Source organism: Trachurus japonicus, chromosome 6, assembly GCF_045865225.1.
Source record: "Trachurus japonicus isolate A0001 chromosome 6, Traja_1.0".
Taxonomy (NCBI): Eukaryota; Metazoa; Chordata; class Actinopteri; order Carangiformes; family Carangidae; genus Trachurus; species Trachurus japonicus.
This window is the reverse complement of record NC_140912.1, coordinates 18,357,126-18,376,581: the sequence shown is the minus strand read 5'-3', so window position 1 is coordinate 18,376,581 and position 19,456 is coordinate 18,357,126. Positions and strand designations below refer to the sequence as shown.

The 19,456-nt window shown below is 43.7% G+C and overlaps 2 protein-coding genes across 4 annotated transcripts; one reads left to right on the top strand and one right to left on the bottom strand.

Moving 5' to 3' along the window:
• Nucleotides 1–236: 236 nt before the first annotated feature.
• Nucleotides 237–14,154, top strand: rassf8a (Ras association domain family member 8a). Of its 2 annotated transcripts, none has more exons than XM_085779565.1 (6): nt 237–515; nt 5,651–5,852; nt 8,201–8,994; nt 9,188–9,385; nt 10,124–10,277; nt 12,020–14,154. In XM_085779565.1, the coding sequence occupies exons 2-6, from the start codon at nt 5,750–5,752 to the stop codon at nt 12,139–12,141; spliced, it is 1,371 nt and encodes a 456-aa protein (XP_085635691.1). In that variant the 5' UTR covers nt 237–515; nt 5,651–5,749; the 3' UTR covers nt 12,142–14,154. The 2 variants fall into 2 exon arrangements, with proteins under 2 accessions (XP_085635691.1, XP_085635690.1); XM_085779564.1 differs by having other exon boundaries at nt 8,201–9,000.
• A 988-nt stretch (nt 14,155–15,142) lies between these two features.
• bhlhe41 (basic helix-loop-helix family, member e41) lies at nt 15,143–19,217 on the bottom strand. Of its 2 annotated transcripts, none has more exons than XM_085779573.1 (5): nt 18,923–19,217; nt 18,761–18,827; nt 18,503–18,610; nt 18,267–18,378; nt 15,143–17,942 (listed from the first exon to the last, which is right to left on the bottom strand). In XM_085779573.1, exons 1-5 carry the CDS (start codon nt 18,982–18,984, stop codon nt 16,981–16,983), a joined length of 1,311 nt encoding a protein of 436 aa, XP_085635699.1. In that variant the 5' UTR covers nt 18,985–19,217; the 3' UTR covers nt 15,143–16,980. The 2 variants fall into 2 exon arrangements, with proteins under 2 accessions (XP_085635699.1, XP_085635698.1); XM_085779572.1 differs by having other exon boundaries at nt 18,503–18,613; nt 18,923–19,144.
• Between the last annotated feature and the right edge of the window lie 239 nt (nt 19,218–19,456).

Sequence of the window (19,456 nt, the reverse complement as noted above, 5' to 3'; positions counted from 1 at the left end):
TAGTGTCAGCATCCAATCAAAAAGAGGAGTCTATATACTGTCTATGCACATTTCAGATGTCCTGGGTGTGTAAAAGTTGGCTGCAGCCAGGTAGCCTCCCCCCTCAGAGTGTATTGCAGCTTTAAACAGTCCACAATGCCTTGCGGTGTCCCATTTCCAATGCGATGTATTTACCAGCAGCAGGAGTAATGAAACGGGGGAGAGGGGCAATTTCCGCAGCTCATTGGTGAGCCCGCAGAAAGACTACAGCGTACGGAGGAGACACACAAAAAACTTTCGGACAGAGGACCAAAAACGTCAATTATCGCTTTGTTCTGAGGCGTCGGCAGCCGCTTTGTTGTGTCTGTGTCCGGCAAGCTGAGCGCTACTTTGTCGCAGTTCGTTGGAAGTGATTTACTGGGTAATGCTGAAGAAGGACAACAATTTGCGGAATTCACGTCTTTACCTGTGTTTCCCCCCTAAAACTTCACTTCACGTCGGCGGCTCTGACTTGAATTCCTGTTTGGACCGTGAAGGTAAATAAAGACCATTAGGTGGATGTGGTTGTAGCAGAGTGTAGCTGCAGCTGAGCACCGCTGTAGTTGAGAGGTGGCTGAGATAACGGAAACATTTCTGTAGTGGAATAGTTGGGCTACTCTCTGAGCCCACTACAGCCCCATTATCGCCATTTCTCTAGCAGCCTCGTCCCACTCGACAACAACCAGATGAGGTGGATGTGCCTTTTAATGAACGGTGGCACTAATATGTTCTGTCAGGTTCTGTCCTTTAGGATATTCAGTGGAAAACTATCAAACTGATACTCATTTTGATTGTGTTTTTATCTGCCAGATGATGAAATAAGACCACTTTAAAGCCTGCTTAAGTGTTATTGCTTAATCCTGACTGTAGTATCTTAACAGGCAGAGATGTTTTTAATTAAAACCTTCTTAGCTTTTCCCCAAAAACTGTCTTATGGGGCTGAGCATCTTCTGGAAACATATCAACCTCTCATGGTGTGGAGATATAATCAATCCTAACAGAATCCATGAAGATAACCACTCACTGTTTTTTTTTCTGTCTAAAAGCACCAGGTGTTACAGAACCAACCTGTGGAGCTGCTGCACTCAGCCAAGGTTTTATGTCTCACAGCAGATGCTTTTTCATCATTGAGGATTGCTTTTGTGTAGGAATAGAATCATATAATTCAGTGGTCTTTCTGTGTTGAATGGTGTCATAGCACCATGAAGAGCAGCCTGCAAAGAACTACCTACAGTCTGGAAAAATAAATAAGTTCTGCCACTTTTCTTATGCGTCTGCATTTCCAGCTGCCGCTGCAAAAAACATTTTGGTTCTATAAATGCTCATACGCAGGAGTGTGATTCAACACCAGATGATGTCTTACAAACCGCTGTAACATGTAAACCTTGGCCAGAGGCCTCTTGTTGCCCCGCTGTGCCTTTGCCCCAGTGCAGGAGCCTGCTGCCTGCCTGCCCCGCTGGCTCTTCAAAGCTGGCTAGTGAGCAGTGAATATGGCAAGGGAACAAAGGCGGCATTATTGCTGGCTGAACGTGCCGTCCAGATGTTCGGGATCCTGCCAGCACTGACCTCCCAAATAGGGGAGGCTGCTCCAGTGCCTAATAGTTTAATATCAGCCAGGCAGAGAGAGGAGGGGGGAGAAAGGAGGAGGCTTGCTTTAGGGCAGGGGCCACTGGAAAGCTCACAGGGGCTATGGGTGTTGTGTAGGGTTACTGGATGTGGGTTTAATCTCAAACACCCCACTGATAAAATCCTTGTTACGTATCTGTCTATATCTGTCTAAACTCTGGGGTGGCTTGTTCTCTATACAGTTTTTTAAAGCTTTTCCACTTCTGCCTCTTAATTGCATAAATTGACAACTGTGTTTGTTGCAGGCGTTAGGTCTGGTCTGACATGTAATTACCTGAGATTACCTGCTGGCACTATGGAAACCTGCCAGTAGAAAATTCATAGAAACCAATTCCAACAGACTGCAGTTCATTGAAGTGTCATTGCATAACTGTTGCATGGTGCATAGCCATCAAGATCACAGGGCAGACAGACCCATAGCCTTCTTATCTCTTAGTCATGGCCCGTTGCATTCTCACGGCCCAGGAATGCATACCCAGGTTGTTATCAGTTTCCACTCTACGGGATCAAGGCCCGACTGTGGCAACAGTTTTTGCCATGCTCTGTGATGTTTACGTTTGCAGAGTGTTCAACACAGGCCGGGCTGGCATATTTGTGGCGAGGAACTTCTTTATCTTGAACCAAATGCAGGACCATTAACTTTTAACCGCAGGGTTCCGATCCTTACAATAATGGTATACTGTTGCCACCCAAATACGCTGTAGGCTCAGGGATTATTTTGAGCTGTAGATATTGATGACAATCTAGAGTAATATAACTAAAAGAAAAACTCTTCTCTAGTTTGTTCCAACAAGTTAGCACCAGCGCACCCACAATAAACCAGCGTCTGCCTCTGACTGCTCACAGAGATCCATTTCACAACAGATCTGTTACCAATTACAGCACAGTATAAATTGCTAGTAATTACATGTTACCCTACAGGGAGTGCAATTTGAATTAAAGTTTGGTTAGCAATATGCAAGGACGTTTAAGTGCTAGAACAGACTTCTGTTGCTCCAGTCTGTAAGAAGTATCCCATTGTTTTTAATTAACAATGGAGTGAGAGAGATTTGCTTGTTAGAAGTCTTCTATAATGGAAAGCTTACTAGTTTTCATTAGCTGCGTGTGCATAAATATAGTAAATTCCTTCAAAAGCTGCAGCGCCTGAACTTCCGCGCTTCATGAAATGGCTGCATTGTTTTCCACCTTAATGAACAATAGTCAACACAGACCAGAGGCATTGTGTAATAGCATCTGTTCATAAAGGTAGTATTTGTGGAGCATTTGTGTTTTCCTGTGAGATCATTTTTCAGTTCAGTTCAGTTGCTGCCCTATAGGCTTTCTCCTGAGTCCAGCCTCTTGGTTTTGTTTTAACGTAATAAATGCCCATCTTGTTTTCCCCCACATAGCCCCGTGCTCAGCAAACTGCTCGACTGCATGATCCGTGGGCCAGTTTGTGATGCTTGACAGACTGTAAATCCCCCCAAAAGAGAGGGAACCTTTTTTTTTCTAACCTCCCACAGTAAAAGCTCCTAGTGTATTTCCTCATGGTCTGCATTAGTGGAGTGTGTTGGTCGTGCTGAAGCCCCCACAGGAACATATGGTAGGTTGTTTACACCAGCAGCCAGTTGAAGCTTTTCCCCTGCCAACTCCGTGTGTTGCTGTAGGCCCAGAGAACCGTCACCAGCAGCCGAGAAGGTGAGCGCGCAGGCTGCTCTGCTCACACACCTCGCTGCTTAAGAGTGGAAAGGCATCTCGAGGCCGCGCTACTCAACCGACAGGCTGAAGTAAATAAAGGCAGGCGATTAAGTCAGCTGGGTTTGAGGTTTTGCTGCAGTTGGTCGTCTCTCAACTGAGCTTAGATAGAATTCGCAGGAATTTAAGCCCTCCTCGGCCTCTCTGGCATACGACGAGCTGCACAGATCAGGGAGCGGGCATCTCCACAGGCTTTGGCTTTGACAGGCCTGAAGAATGGAGCTTCCAGAGCTCAGGATGGCTCTCTGCCCTACACCGCTGTGCCTGTATCATCAAATGGGGTTTTCTGGGTTAATGTTAATGTATATAAATGTCACTGGTCCAAACCAGAGCAAGTGACATTTTGCAAATGCCCTGCGGAGTCTTCTTCAGCTCATGTAAGGAAGAGGCATTTGTATTTACTGCACAGGAAAAGTTCTGCTTTCATTGCATATTTGCCTCTTTTGTTTTAGTGCCAGTGTAGTGCAGCACCGTTCATAGATTGGTCTTTGTAGGTACATCTGCAGATGCCATTAGTCTTAGATTGTTGTTATAGGTAGTGTTTTCTTTGTTGTTTTTTTGGTGGGGGTTGCGGGGGGGACTTTCTCCTCCCCCCTGCAGTGTGTCCAAACGTTTTCCCTGGCTGATCCGCTATGCCTGTTTTGCATCAAGACCTACTCAGCCGCTATTACTGTTTCCTCGTCCCGTCAAGAGGGGGGGGTTAAACAAAATGGTGACAGTGTTTTGGGTCACTGCAGAAAAATCTTTCAGCGTGGTGTGCATGTGTCTGACTATTTTCCTGTTCCTCTCTATCCTTCAGCTCTTAATGCCATTTAAGGGCAGTCTGAATGAAGGACAAAAGCACTTTCCAACCGGCTGTGAATACACCAAGAATAGAGTGATCGAGAGCCAGACCACTGTCGAAAGTGACACTCACAGACATGCAAATCCACACACTGTTCGTACCAGATTAATTCAGGATTTGTACACCTAACACATTCTTGAAAACTGGCACAAAGGCCGACATTTTCTGTTTTTTTTTCCTAGTTTCTCAGCTGTGAGGATTTGTTGTTTGTGTAACAGCGTTTGGACTTTTAATTAAGCAAAACAAGCAATTTGAAGATCTCACTTTGTTTTTAGGAACTTGCAATGGTTATTTCTGTGTTAGTATTAGGAAAACTATTGATTAACAAAAACCATGGAAGATCAATAATTAGGATAATCACTAATTGTGTTTCCAGTGCCTACCTTGTACTAATGCTATCTTCCAGCACTGTCTAATGTCTTAACCATATTTAGAAAAGCAGTGGGTTGTGGATAGGACAGGCTGGTTACTGTGAAGGTGGATAGAGAATACGTGGCCCGGGGGAGGTGTAATTAGTGGGGGGTTGGCGAACAAAAGGACCTTTTGACTCAGAAGTGTAGGTGCAGTGAAGGTTAGATCCACAGAGAGTGATACAGATCTGGAGCGATGCCATTCATCCTCTCCCCACACGCTGTCCTTGGAAGAACGTTTTGAAGGATCTATTCCTTTTAAATGGGATTTTCATAGAGTCAGTAGTTAACCTTCACCTATTTAACATGTGCTTTCTAGGTCTGGTAATGTGAGTGAGCACTGCCTGTACCTTTTCATATCTGCTTTTAATAAACTTTAAATTGCATCTGTAATTTAGTCAGTGGTCATTTCAGTGGAAGCAAGCCTCATGAAGACATTCCCATAATAAATGTGTTGTCATGGCTTTACTTATTATAATCTTGACTACTCTGAGGCCGTTCTGCGTTATGTTTGTGTCTTCCCCCGCTCTCCCGCTGTGAGTCTGACTCCATTTTCGCCTTTCTTTAAAAGACTTTCTGCCCTCTCTGTTTCACTCTCTGTTCCTCTCTGCTCTCTGTCGTTGAGTCTGTCTTCCTGCTCTGTCCTCACTGCTTCCATGTAATCCATTGTACAAAAGCAGGAACTGGGCTTGGGAATGTCTGCTGGCATACTCTTCTTGCACCCCCAACAGACATGTACCTATTCATAGAGAAGAACAAAACAGCAGCAGTGTTATGGCCAGCTGGTCCTGGCATGTGTGGCTATCCTTTCTCAACCGGGGAATCCTTACCTCACATTGAACCCCCGCTAAAAAATGCTGTCTGTTTGTATTTTCTGTTTCAGAGGGTATTACCAAATGCAGAGCTGTTTGTATTGTGTATAAAGACTTCATCCTTAAAGATGACTGAGCATTATAACCCTGGCCTTGAGCACATCCGGACTAAGAGTTTCCTGTTTTCCCTTTTGTTTCCTGCCCAGTGAAACAGCCAGAGGGGTTTCAACTGCCCTGCACCACTGGAGCCTTCAATAATGTCGGGGCCAACACACCAAAGCCGGCCCCTTAGCTTCTGACCCAACATGGAGCTCAAGGTCTGGGTGGATGGAGTCCAGAGGGTCGTCTGTGGTGTCACCGAGGCAACCACATGCCAGGAAGTGGTGATTGCTCTGGCTCAGGCCATAGGTAAATCATTTTGCATATTAAAAGGAAAAACTCTAAGAATCACATTTTAGACACAAACTATCATCAGACCTGCACTGCAGAAAATCTAATACCAAGAATATTTGTCTTATTTTTAGTCAAAATGTCATTTCTAGTCAAAACAAATCTCATTATACTTAAAGCAGATATCAGTGGAATGTTTTTGTTAATATAAGTCCTAAATAGTCCTATTTTCCGTCAGCAATCACTTACATGAAGTATTTCAGCCTAAACACGAGTCTCTCCGTCACTCTGCTCTGCTGTAACCCGAGGAGAAAATTTTCCTTGTGGGATACAAGTGTTATCCAATGAGGGGAGAGAACGGCATGAAGGGCTGTGTGTGCAGCCAAGGGATGCGCGTGAATGTGGTGACGTAGCACGAGGACCAATTGATGCCTGACAAGGGCGGGGGCTGCTAACTCATGGTGCGTTCAAGGAAACTCGTACTTTGTGTTTTTCCTTCCTGTGAAGTCATACCAGTTCGATCTGGTACGAGTTCACGGGTCGGAAGTTACGAGTGGCCGTTATAGGGAACTTTCACAGACAACAGGACGGTAAAAACACGAGCTACGGGTTACCTGGAACGCTACCAAGTCGTAGTTGTGACTTGAAGCTGTAACTTACGGTTTCAAAAGCCTGCCTTGAACACAGCATTAGCCGAAACGGCCGTGCCGATGATATCTGCTTTAAGATAAGACTCATCACATTAAAAAGCAGCTTGTTTTTAGACACTTTTTACTTCTTTCAAGCATATTTTCACTTAAAATAATCTGATAGTGGAGCAAGTTTTTCTTCCTTATTACAAGCACAAAAAACTTGCTTTCACTGGCAGATTTTTCTACTTATTTCAAGTGAAAATGTGTTTGAAACAAGTGAAAATGATCTAAAAACAAGTTAATTTTTAGGTGATGAGTCTTATTTTAAGTGGAAAGGGGTTGTTTTGACTAGAGATTAGACATTTTGACAAGAAATAAGACAAATATTCTTGGAAAGAGTTTTTGCAGTGTGAAAGAACCTTCTTTCATTCATCAGGACTTACAATACAACAGTCCCTAACACATTTTTTTTCTATCAGCAGAATTTGTGAAAACAGGAAATTGCTATTTAAAGATATTTGTTGTTGGCTAGTAATTAGTTGGCAACAACATCATGTACATCTGGGTCAGATGATTGTTATAGGTGGGATCCAATAGTTAGGTTACACCACAGATATTAGATCATTGTGTTGTTGTGGTCATTGTTTCACAGGGAACATTAAACGACAGTTTCCACATGCTGGATTCTTCAAGAGGTCCCATAATTTCAGCTAGTTATCCATGTCGTTGTATAGTGACTTCATCACATTCCTCTTAACTCTCCTCCCAATCTTCTTCACCCTTAGAGAACTAGAAAACACATACAAACACAAATGTCCAGAATTCCTTTTGTTAACTGAGAAAGTCCATATGAGGGAAACAAACAAATGAATCTTCTGCCTACACGTTAAGCCCCTTCTGAGACGCAGTTGGTTATAGTCAGAGGCTTTATGGGTACTTTCTTGGATTTATTCACCCCCTCCCCCCACTCCACTCCCCTTCCCATATGGCTCCTTCAGGAACAGGGGCACTTGAACAGACTGAATTGACATCACTTCCCACAAAGCGGAGGGTAGTAGGAGGGAAAGTCTGACTCATCCCTCTGTCTTCTGCCAGACTGAGAACGCAAGACTTCTGAGCCCCCTCCTCTTTGGTTTTTAATATTGAACACATATACATCATGTTAAATCAACACTGATTTGTCACTATGACATTTGACAAGTGTTTTTGTCTACACTCTACTACCAGTGTTGCGTCTAGGTTTCCCTTAACAACATGAAGCTAATTATTTGTGATGTCACCCCAACTAGGTAGTCGATCTATTCAGCTTTTACACTCTGGTGGCTGATGGTTCTGTCCTACAGTCTGCATTTTCTCTGTATGGTTGAGACTTAATGTGTTCATCTCGTTTCTAAAACCACCGTAAGCTCTTTTCAGAAACCACGCTCACACCAGCTGCTTGAAATTTTAACTTTTTAACTTTGAGGTGGAAAAATGATGAAACATGACACCAATGTGATGACAGTGTTGCGCTGTGTGTCTGCTGAATGTTTAAGTTAGTTGTGTGCCGACATGTTAGTTCTGCATGCCTGTTGAATATCATGGCAGTTTCTTTTTACTGCCAAGTAGTTTAAGCAGTTTTGCAATTTTGATTATAGTCAATATTATTGTGATTTGGAAAGCCTGAGAATCAGTATCACTTTAAAGCATAGTTTAAGTCGCATGTATTTCAAATTGTGTTGTGAATGTTCACAGGTCGCACTGGGAGATACACGCTGGTAGAGAAATGGCGGGACACAGAGCGTCACCTGGCCCCTCACGAGAGCCCCGTGGCCTCTCTGAACACCTGGGGTCAGTATGCTGGTGATGTGCAGCTGATCCTACATCGCACAGGCCCCTCCCTGACTGAGCGACCCCCCTCAGAAGGACCCAGTCTGAGGGGACCTGAACGTGGGCTGCACCGGCAGAGCCTCCCTCCTCTCGCGAAGCTCCGTCATCCCAACGATCGCTCTCTGCGCCGCCGCGAACCGCGCCGCAAGTCTCTCACATTCACCGGTGCACCCAGAGGCCTCAGGGAGATACTGAGTGGGGGGCGGATTGGCGAAGCTGAGGCTAAACGAAGATTTCTCCTGGGTAACGGTGGGACTCACCACCATGGAGGACCGGCCATCGGGACCGCATCTCCCGGCCTGTGGGCCTGCCGCATGGAGGATCTGGTCCGGCTGGTCGGTATACAGAGAGAGACTCTCAACGTGCTGGAGAAGAAGCTGGAGGCCTACGAGGCTGAGCTGCAGGCCTGGGCTGAAGGGAGAGGGGGGCGAGGCGGAGGGGGCTCTGGGGACCCAAGTGCAGGAAGAGGGCTGATAGAGGAGATCCTGAGGCTGGAAAAGCACCTGAGGAAGAATGAGGTGGAGATGGAGGAGGAGGAGTTCTGGGCCACTGAGCTGCAAATTGAAATAGAAAGTGAGAGGCAGCTGGAAGAAAGACTGCAGGAGCTACGTGGACGACTGCAGGGCTGTGAAGTGGAGATTGAAGAAAAGCTGGCAATGGTACAGGTGTGCTATCTGTGGGAGATTTTTTGGGGAGGCGGTTTTGCAGCAAGTTGTGAAAAAGATAAATATAACCACCAACAATCAGGGAATAGTTGTTTCTTTTTCATCATTATTGTTTTAGCTATTACCAGCTATTCTAGCGAGGGGTTATATTCTGTGTCCTTAGCTGTCCGTCTCCTTGTCCCATCAGGGTGTTGAGGCAGGTCTGGAGGAGGAGCGGCTGCAGAGGGAGCGGCAGGAGACCCAGTGGGTGAGTGAGGCAGAGGCTCGTGCTCAGGTCCTCAGGGTTAAAGCAGAGCTGAAAGCCCAGGAGAGACAGGCCGTCCAGCTGGAGAGCAGCTGCAGAGCTGTGGACAGGTCCCTCGGACAAAGCAGCAAAAAACTGCAGGTGAGATGCATTCAAGCACATATTTTTCACCAATGTGAGATTTATTTATTTATTTATTTACTAAATAGTGCTGCAGCATGAGGGCAACCATCCTTCTGCGAGAATGCATTTTAGCATCTGTCCAACTGAATCGTCCCTCACTGGGATGCTGAATCGCTGCCAGTTGAAAGGGCCAGTGAATACAATTAAGAGGGATGTACTGGCAGAAATGTATACTATATAATCATATGACGTTACCTGTGACTACCCATAACTAGTGCTTTCATCAGATTAGAATAAACCCTTCATATCTACATGGAGAGAAAGTCCTCTTCCACAGACTCCACCATATTTCTTTGGGACAGACTAAACAAACATTGGCCCCAAAGAGAGCCTTTCACTATTTTACGTTACCTGATGGTCCTCACAGTTTCTCCTGCATGCTTGGGAGGGGATATGTAAAGGGAGGAGAATTTTGTTGGTTCTGCAATCTGCAGTCTGCAACCTACCAGTCCTTAGGTCCAAAGACTATGAGTACTGTATGATCATGTTCATGCCAGCAAACGTGATCATACTTGTGTTTTGGTTCTGTTTAATAATGATTGAGACTGACAAAGCATTTTAGGAACCGTCAAAGTGAATTTCCTTCTGCCTGGACTCCAATACTCGAACACAGTCTGGTGTAATCTGCACCGGTTTGCTGGTTTGCTTTACTGTTTCCTGACAAGTCACTTTCTCCTGGTGCTGTTTCAATTGAAGGACATGCAGCACGAGCTGGAGCAGCTGACCAAGGAGCTGAGGCAAGTTAACCTGCAGCAGTTCATCAAGCAGACGGGCACCAAAGTCACTGTGCTGCCTGCTGAGCCCGCTGAGGATGAAAGCAGTCACAGCAGTCACAGCAGTCACAGCATAGGTAATGTCACTTTGTTCTAAACATTAAACGGGGAGAATTTTTCTTCTCTCGAGGAATAGCTTTGGTGTTAGAAGTGTAACCCATGCCTCAAAGATAAGAACAAACGGTGTTATGTACCACACAGTTTCTGCTGCTGTGGAAATAAATGATGAGGAGGGAACCGACCTTGTAGAGAAACATTGGAGTCATTTAACTCTAACTGATCCGAATCGATCTGACCCGAACTGGGAATCAAAACTCAATCATACATCAGAGTGCAGTTTGAGGATAAACATTCCTAGTTGCCATTCACAAATTGGCAAATTACTTATTTTTGTGCACAAAGTTCAGGTTGCATGTGCATTAGCAAAGTCATTTTGTTCCATCAAGGCGCTTATTATTTTTCTACCTCATGTCTTGACAGCCCGCTGAGAGGAAATGACTCAGCTCAGCGCTCATGTGTGCGCGCAAGAAAACGAGGAGGGGGCGGGGTTAGTGAGAGTACAGTGTTAGTTTTAACCCACTTCAGTGGAAGTTATCGTCTCCATGCCAACAGCTGCCAGGTTACTGAAAGGCCTGGCGTCATTCAATCACTGCACTTTCTCTGTCAATCCTTCACTCGATCCATCGGACTGTCCCCTTATCACATGCTCAGCAGTTTCTGCGACAGACTCATTGGACCAAAGCACCGTCGTCCTACAGGACGCCAGCAGGGAGCTGCTACATAAACCAAGAGCACTGAATTATGGGAGAGCCGTCACAATGCAACACAAGCTTTTCCCATCACATTAGCATCCATTGGCTAGCTGATAATTAAAAACTTTGTAGTTATATAGCACCAACACCATAAAGACTCATGAGTACTAATTAAGGCAGAAACGAGGGTTAGGGTGAGACCAGCTTGTAAAATTAAGCTTTGTAGCAAAGAACAGGATATCCAGACTTGCAAAACAAAGTTTATTGGCTGAAACCCGAAAGTACAACAAAAAAAAGGCCGCAAGCACAGAAATAAATGTCTAAATCCAGATGTGCGAACATAAACGTCTGTCTTCAAGGTGTCCACTGTGGGCTGCTTTAAAAACTCTTCTTGATTAAGAAAAGCATTAGAATTTAATTTAAATTCTCAAATTCAGGTCTAAAAAAACCTCTGAAAACCCTAAAACATGGGAGATTTTTTTTACTCCATGACATGTACTTAAAAACTTAATTGTTTAGTAATTTGTTTAGTGAAATGTACTTATGGAAAGTATTGAACAGAGTTTTCATGTACTTCTGTACTATCTGTAGTTCATAGCAGGCGCTTTTGAGCTAGACCATAAAATTCACTGCACTTGCCAATTTGCTGTACGGCTCAGCAGCTCCCCCTGGTGGCATTTTAGCAGATAGATATGCAGCATACACAGGACTATGTATTTTCTAATCTGTGTATTTATTGGTACTTTTAATTGATTTAACTAAACAAGACATTTAAAATGAGAGAAAAAACGAAACATTTTGCACAAAATCAGAGAAACACACATAAGTTTATTCACACACACACACACACACACACACACACATACAACACGTACTCTATGTGAATCAGGTCTCCCATTGAAGCTACCAAAAGCTTATTGCTTATTAAGTTTATTCTTGACCTCTTTGAAACAGGGATTTGGCTTTTCATCATGAAGTGAAAGGAGTTTACATGGTCAAATTTAATATACACTTAAACTCACACTCTTGTTAACAATATTCTTTCTTGTCATGTGATTTCCTTTCAGATTTAGTTCCCCTCTCTGGCTCACTGAAGCGCCCTGTGTCGTCCCACTCAATGTCCAGTCACCTCCGGGTCCTCCAAAGCCCCCTCAGCTCTGGCCTGAACCCAGAGGGAATCTATGTGTAAGGCAGTCCTGAATAAAGGGAGGGGGGGCACATTTTGTCCCGCCCCCAGAGCCCATTTCACTCCAGAACACATTGATGGATATCTTAGTACAAGATACCTCAGTAGCACACTACTATGCACTGTTGTTTCATTTGCCAGGCAGCCTTGAGTGTGAAGACTCAATTAGTGAAGAAGCAATGTTGAAATGGAAGTCACTGAGCACTTGGCGGTAATGTAAGATAGCTGGAGGTTTTGACATGAAGAAAAAACACAGCAGTACACTCTGAACATGTTAAGACTTTATAAACATCAGGCTTGTGTGGACTTCATTCATATCCACTTTAATGAACTTTTACTTTTACTTTAGTACCTGCTGAATGAATTTGTATTGTTTTCTGACAAACATCACAATTCAAAGAGATTGCCTTTTGAACAGTATTCTTGAGAAACTTGGTATGTGAATCTATGATCTCTATATCTATGAAATCATATCTTACACCTGCAGTGAATACATTTTACTCAGCATAATGACTTGTTCCTACATAAGAAGTGAAAGATCCTTTCGTGTCTGTGGTCAAACCGTCTAGACTCAATCATTTTGCATATCAGAATCTATTCCTGTAGCTCTGACTGTCTGTCCATGTTAAAACTATGCACAAAAGGTTAATACAGTAGTTTTGTTACTGAAGAATGTTACTGTCTGTATGTACCAAAATGATGGCTTACTGTAAATGTTTTCTTACTTTTCAGCTTTATTTAGTGAATTGTTATATTTTATTACAAAGCGGTGCATTCACAGTTATACAAATGCAGGTGCCCTCATTCCCGCAGTAATATCTGCATAATGAAACAGTGTTCATTATTCTCCTAAGCTGTTGTTGTCGTCGTTGTTGATGTTGTTGTTGTTGTTATTATTATTGTTGTTAAATGACTAAATGGAATCCTCTTTGCCAGATGTATTATGCTTGTTTTTCTTAAGGATTTGCGGCCAAAGATTAGCAGGTCTTGTTGCATGATTGTGATGTTAATATAGCCATATGAGGATGCACGTAGCACCCACAGAGCAGTAAACCAGTAAGTTGAATCTAAAAAGAATGGAGGCATGTGATGATACAATGAATAGCTACAGCTACAGTGCATATGTGTGTGAGCGAGTTAGTGGTTTAAGAGGCGTACATGTGTTTGTGTGCGTGTGAGTGTGTTTGGCTGCGCAGTCGAAAATAGCCAAGATATGAAACCCCTCTTAGTTCAGCTGCTAATCACATCAAAGTGCCTTACACTCATTCCACAGTTGATGTATTCAAGTTATGTACAGTAGAGCTTTAGCAGAGACAATGAAGCAGTGATCATAGTCAGTTTAGTTTAAGTGTTGTTGGATGTGTTAGTGCCACATTGCTGCACAGAGAGAAACAGCAGTAGAGCAGCAACAAAGAGGAAGCTATAATTATCTTTTATCTGTCAGTATTTTGTAGAAATGTCAGTGGAGAGAACATTATCCAGAGTGCTTTCCACTTTGCTACTGTATTATTGTCACCATAATACTATGTGTCGTAAAATACATCCACATTTAATCTGCTTTATTTCTACTCATGCAACACATGCTGTAGCTCGAATCAGTTCTGTCAACCAGGAACAAATAATGGATGTGATGCCGAGGGGGGAAGTCCACCCTGTAACATTCACTGTCTACAGAAACACACAAACACATGGTTTCTACAGTCTGTCTCTGCATTTCAGTATAATAAGGGGGGGGACCGGTTTTTAAATTTTTCCAATTCAACTCATCTGTGATAGTCTATATATCGAGGCAGATTTTTCCCTTTAAGAAACCACTTGTGTGCATTTTTCCACCCTGGCTGTGGTCACTGTTTACAACTGTGTATGTTCTAGAGAACTCTTAAAATTGTTGACTGTACATAACCTGTTTTTATGTTTTCCTGCCTTAATGTACTGCACAGTGTTGTATCTGGCTGCTGATATGACTTGGATTGCATGATTCAATAAACCATCCGACCAAAATTAGACATGTTACAACTGGTGCTCATGGTAACTGTGAGTATTTGTCTGTGAACCTGAATGACTTTTTGGAACTGTATTGTACAGCATGGGCTAAATGTTTTCCAAGGTTTTCACCAGTAGGTGGCAGTATTTGCACAGTAATGGCAAAGACATGGTAGATACCATGGCTGGGAGAGAGTTAAGAGAAAAACTCCTTTTTTTTCCACAAAAAGGGAGAATGGAGTGAAAGCAAATGTTGCCAGTGTATTTAAATTGCATATCCATGCAGCCTATTAATGATGCAACTTAATACGAAGATTATTGGAGACTGGTGAAGTAAAGATGGTGTACTTAAATAAACTTCAGCTGTCAGAATTACCATCTGAGGAATGAAAATCCACCAAAGCTTTATCAAAATGTGAGCTGAGAAATAAAACAAGAAGTTTAGAAGACTAATGGCGGAACAGGGAACTTCGCATCACTATACTGTGAATGTACAGGGGGGAAAGCGCTGCACCTTAATGCAACATGCATCCTATTACCAAACTTTGAAAACCACTAACTGACATGCACACATTACTAGAAAGCACAAAATCAGGGGTGATGAAATTACAGACAAAAATAAATGTGCAATAAGCCAGTTAAAGGCAACAACAAAGACTGGATTTGATCCTGTTTAAAGCTTTTGACTGGTTAGGAGGAGGCCCCTTGTTTTTCATGAGCATGTACAGACTGAGGGTAATCTCGCTTCATCATCCTTTTATCACATGACATTTGTTAAAAGCCTTGGCTTACTGTACATTCCTCCGCTGTGACCTGTCAGGTGATTAAGTGTGAGCAACAATACGTTTCATCTACAGTATTGTTTTTCATGAGCAGTCAGTAATACTGTAATTCTGCACTCTTTTGTCATTTGCATCCATAACCTGTTGCCTTACAGTGTGCATTATTTCCCCTGACCTTAAAACGACTGTGAGATCAAAGATGTTCAGAATTGGAGTTAAATAAGAAGAAGCCTGCAGAGTTTAGTTTTGAGATTTATTTTACAACTCATCAGCAATAATTTAGAATAGCATATGTGTAAAGCATTAACGAAATGTGCAACAGTTGCTCAGTTAAATCTTTAAAAAAATCCATAGACTTCTACAACATTGACATAGACATGTATACTTCATGGTATATTCACAAAAACTATTTACAGACGCACATGCCACTTTATATAACAGTTGATAACAGATTTTGAGGCAAAACCAGCTGAAGAAAACTACAAAAGCAAATGTCATGTATGCAAAATACCATGAAAATCATCTGTTTATTTAGTCACGTGTGAAACTTAAAAAAAACTGAACAACACCACACTTGCTGGAATAATCTCTTAGAAAACAGGCCAAGATAAAGTAAAGTTGCTAAAACAGCAATGATCATAACTGATCAGCTTCTTTCCCACCTTGGTCAAATATTGGAAAAGCAAGGTTTTACATAATGATAAGCATATAACACAGATTCAGGGATAGGCTTGCGTGTAATGGGGTGTAGAGGTTTTCACATTTGATTACGATTTGAATCATTTTGCCTTGACAGAGCAAGAAATGAGCAGTGTTTTTAAAAATGACTTGATCACCACTTTACTGCATGAATCATCACGAAGCATCGGGTATCTCTGCTCCCTCTTTTGAATTGATATTACTTTTTTCTGTATTTTAAGACAAACTCAATACATTATAAAAGGTTCAAAGAGAACTACAGTGATTGACTTGATAAAAATGATAAGGTGACTGCTGGGTCAGACGAGGTGGGGTGGGGTGGGGGGGGTCAAAGCAGAAAAAAGTGCACTTTACGTCTCGGAGAGTAAAGATCATCCTACGTACAAACTTTTAACAGCTGGGAAAATACAGGTACATTCAATATCAAAGATCTATAAGGTGCTATCCTACAATGTTTTCTGGAGGTACAGAAGGTCACTGCATCTCTGTGCAGAAATGCCTCATTCAGGGGATGTACAATATGCTGGTCGAGCAGCCCCTTGTGAATGAAAGGTTTTCTTCCTCATGATTGTTTTTTTTCTCTTCACATATAGCCTTTATCTTTGTTTTATTTTATTTTATTTCCTCACAACATACAAACAAGTAAAGGAAACCAGAGCAAACTCAGAGATTTGTAAAGATGAGATGAAGGAAATCCGGCACAACACCTCTCCATCATTGTTGTCAGTGTGTGATTGTTGATTGGTGTGTGTGTGTGTGTGTCTGTGAGTGTGTCTGTGAGTGTGTATGTGATGTGTGTATGTGTTGTGTGTACCACTAATCTCTTCTCAGGAGGGACAATAATGAGCCAACCCCGTGCAAAGTTGGGGATGAGGTACTGTAGGCGTTACACTTCCAGGAGCACTTCTTTTATAGGCCCATTTAGTGCACATTTACATGTTAATGAATCAGACTGCCCTCCAGGTAATCATATTTACAGTCAGAGTGAGCCAAGCTCTTAATAACCTTGGCAGAGGTCAGTTGCAACTTCATACATCCAAGAGACTCACTGATTGGGATATTGCCCACTGATAGTACTCAAAGTTTTGGCACCAATGCTGCCATTTCAAAATATTTTTATCAAAGAGGATAAAAAACTAACTCCAGCACAACTCAGCCGTGTACTAGTGTCAATCATTGTCGATAATCATTCAGATTGATTAATCTAGTATAAGTGCAAAAGGCACACGCCGTCACAACTGTCCCCTGTTTCGCAAAGATCTTGTACACGAGAGACTTGAAACCTCGCTTTTGAAATCTTGCCTAATGTTTTTTTTAATAAAAAAATTAAAATACATCAAATTCTCACCGGAAAGCACATACAGGTAACACAGACACATTAGCTGGTCTGACAAGCCGAGAACTGGTCAGGTGGGCTGCTGCTGCTGCTGCTGCTGCTGTTCTCCTGGGACGAGTCGGCTACGTCACCCTCCCCGTCGTCACTCGCGAGACTTTCCTCGCGCTCCACAGGTGAGCCTTCCTCAGCCTCCTGTGACCCCTCGCTGTCTGGGGAGTGGGAGTCCTTCGGCGGAGAGGAGGCTCCAAAGTGCGCAGACAAGCCGGGGAAGGCGGCAGCAGCAGCCGCGGCCGCCGCTGCCGACGCATGTGCGGGGTAAAGCCAGGGGAACGGAGACGCCAGAGCGGCCGCCGCTGGGTACATGTACTTGTCAATGTTGCTTTTATCGAACAAAGGCATATACGACGCCGCGGCCGAGGGGTTGATGAAGTAGAAAGGCATGCAAATTGGTGTCTGCTGTCCCACACCGCTTATTCCCATCAGAGAGTTCATTAACGCCAGATCAGGCCTGGTGGGGTCCGCGCCCCCTAACCCGTTCCCAGACCAGTTCATCTTTGGTTTCTTGGCAGCGCGTTCATCTCCAAACTCTTGCTTGATCTTCACCGCTTTGGGTCCCTGCGCCTTATTGCGCTCACATTCTTTATCTTTGCCGTCGCTCTTTTCAGCCTCGCCCCCGTATCCACTGTCCGTGTCTGTGTCGTTCTCGTTAAGCTCCCCGCCTTGGGTCCTCTGGATGACCGGGACACAGTTGGCTTGGCTGTCAGCTTTCTGCCCATCCTGTGCGTCCGCGGCGGGTAGCTGGTGCTGGAGCAGCGGCGGCGCGCCTGGCTGGAACTGCGCCAGCACCTTGTGAAGGTGGTTGATGAGTTGCGCGCACCTCTGCTCTCGCGTCGTCCAGTTCTCAAACTGACTCAGGTACTGCAGGACCTCTTTGGCACAGGCCTGGAAGCCGGTGTGGAACGCGTCCAGATCTGCATGAATGGAAGATTTCATCGACCGGTCCCCTGCGAGAAATGCAGTTAAAAAAAAAGATTAACAGAGCATTACTCTGCAAGTCAATCGCTTCAGCGTATATGAGCAGCACGTTTGCATGTCAGCATATATTAACAAAGTGAACAGATCTGCTTCTATGTAGGAATAACTTTTAATATTCTGGTGCACTCTCAAGATGCGCATCTTCCACTGCATAGTACATCCTGCTATTTGCAAACACATTTTCTCTATAGACAGTTCTAAACTTACATGTATCCCCACAGTTTAACAGGCTATTGCAACCCACCAAGAAGCGCGTATATGCGTTGTTATCAAAACTTGTCGATTCATCTTACCATTCTGCAAAGCAATAATCTTTTGGTGCTGCTGCTCAGTGACAGCAGTCAATGCGTTTAAATGTTTCAATGTTAACTCCAGGACAACTGCTTTCTCCAAATGCCCGAGCGTCTATGGAGAAAAACAAAAAGGCGCGGTTGGCTATTTACATCTGAGACATCTGAGACATGTGAAATCAGAAACGTTAAGCAAGTGAAAACTTTTTTCTTTTCTTTTCTTTGTGTCGTGATCTTACCGACAGCTTCAGATGTTCGGGTAACAAATCCTTCAGCTGCCCGATACATTCGTTGATTCTGTCTCTCCTCTTCTTCTCTATCAACCTGTGTGGTAACTTGTATGCGTCCTGCTGGCAAAAAAAAACACACAAACGTTTAATTCAAGCAGTTGAAAGGAAAGTTTCAGTAGCTTATAAGAAAAAACACACGAATTTCGTCTCTGAGTAAAAATGTTGGTTAATTAAGAAATAAACTAGACATTAATATTCCGCGCTCACCTTCCCACCATCCTCTCGTTTTATTCCTCTTTTGGATTTGCACATGTAGAGAGAGGGGTAATCCACCCTACAGTAAAGAGGAAAGTGTCCGATTATTCACCGGACTGTCAGAGCAGATTATCAGAGATAGTTTGACAGAGTTTTGCCAAAAGCGACACTCACCCCAAGAAATCTGCGTGCTCCATGAACTGTCTGTCCTGTAAATGCGGTATTCTTTCATCCATCACTTCTCCGCTGCTGGTTATCCGCTCCTGAGCTTCTTTGGGGAATGTTTGTTATCCTACGATCCACACGGACGTGCTGATGAGGCGGGAGATGATGCACGGTGCGTGTCCTCCAGTGGAGCTGCGCTTCAGACTGATGTCTATACTTCCCCGAGCAGCCACTTTGCAAAAAAAAAAAAAAAAAAAAAAAAAAGCCTGTCTGTGCTTGTGGTTAGAGCGCACGCGCGCCTCCGGTGGGGAACAGCTTCCGACTCACGTGTAGCCTGCACCAGCACAAAGTCCGGTAATTAGACCTGTTCCTACAGCGATGTAGACCAAACGACGCTGACCTGGTTGCTGAAACGTGATTCATACGCAGAATGTAGCAGAGTAAGAGGCGTGAGGAGGGACAGACTAATAATCCGCGGAAGCGTGAGTTCACCACGGCTGCGTTTCTGCCTCTGACTCGGTCTCCCAAAAACTTCCCAGCTGG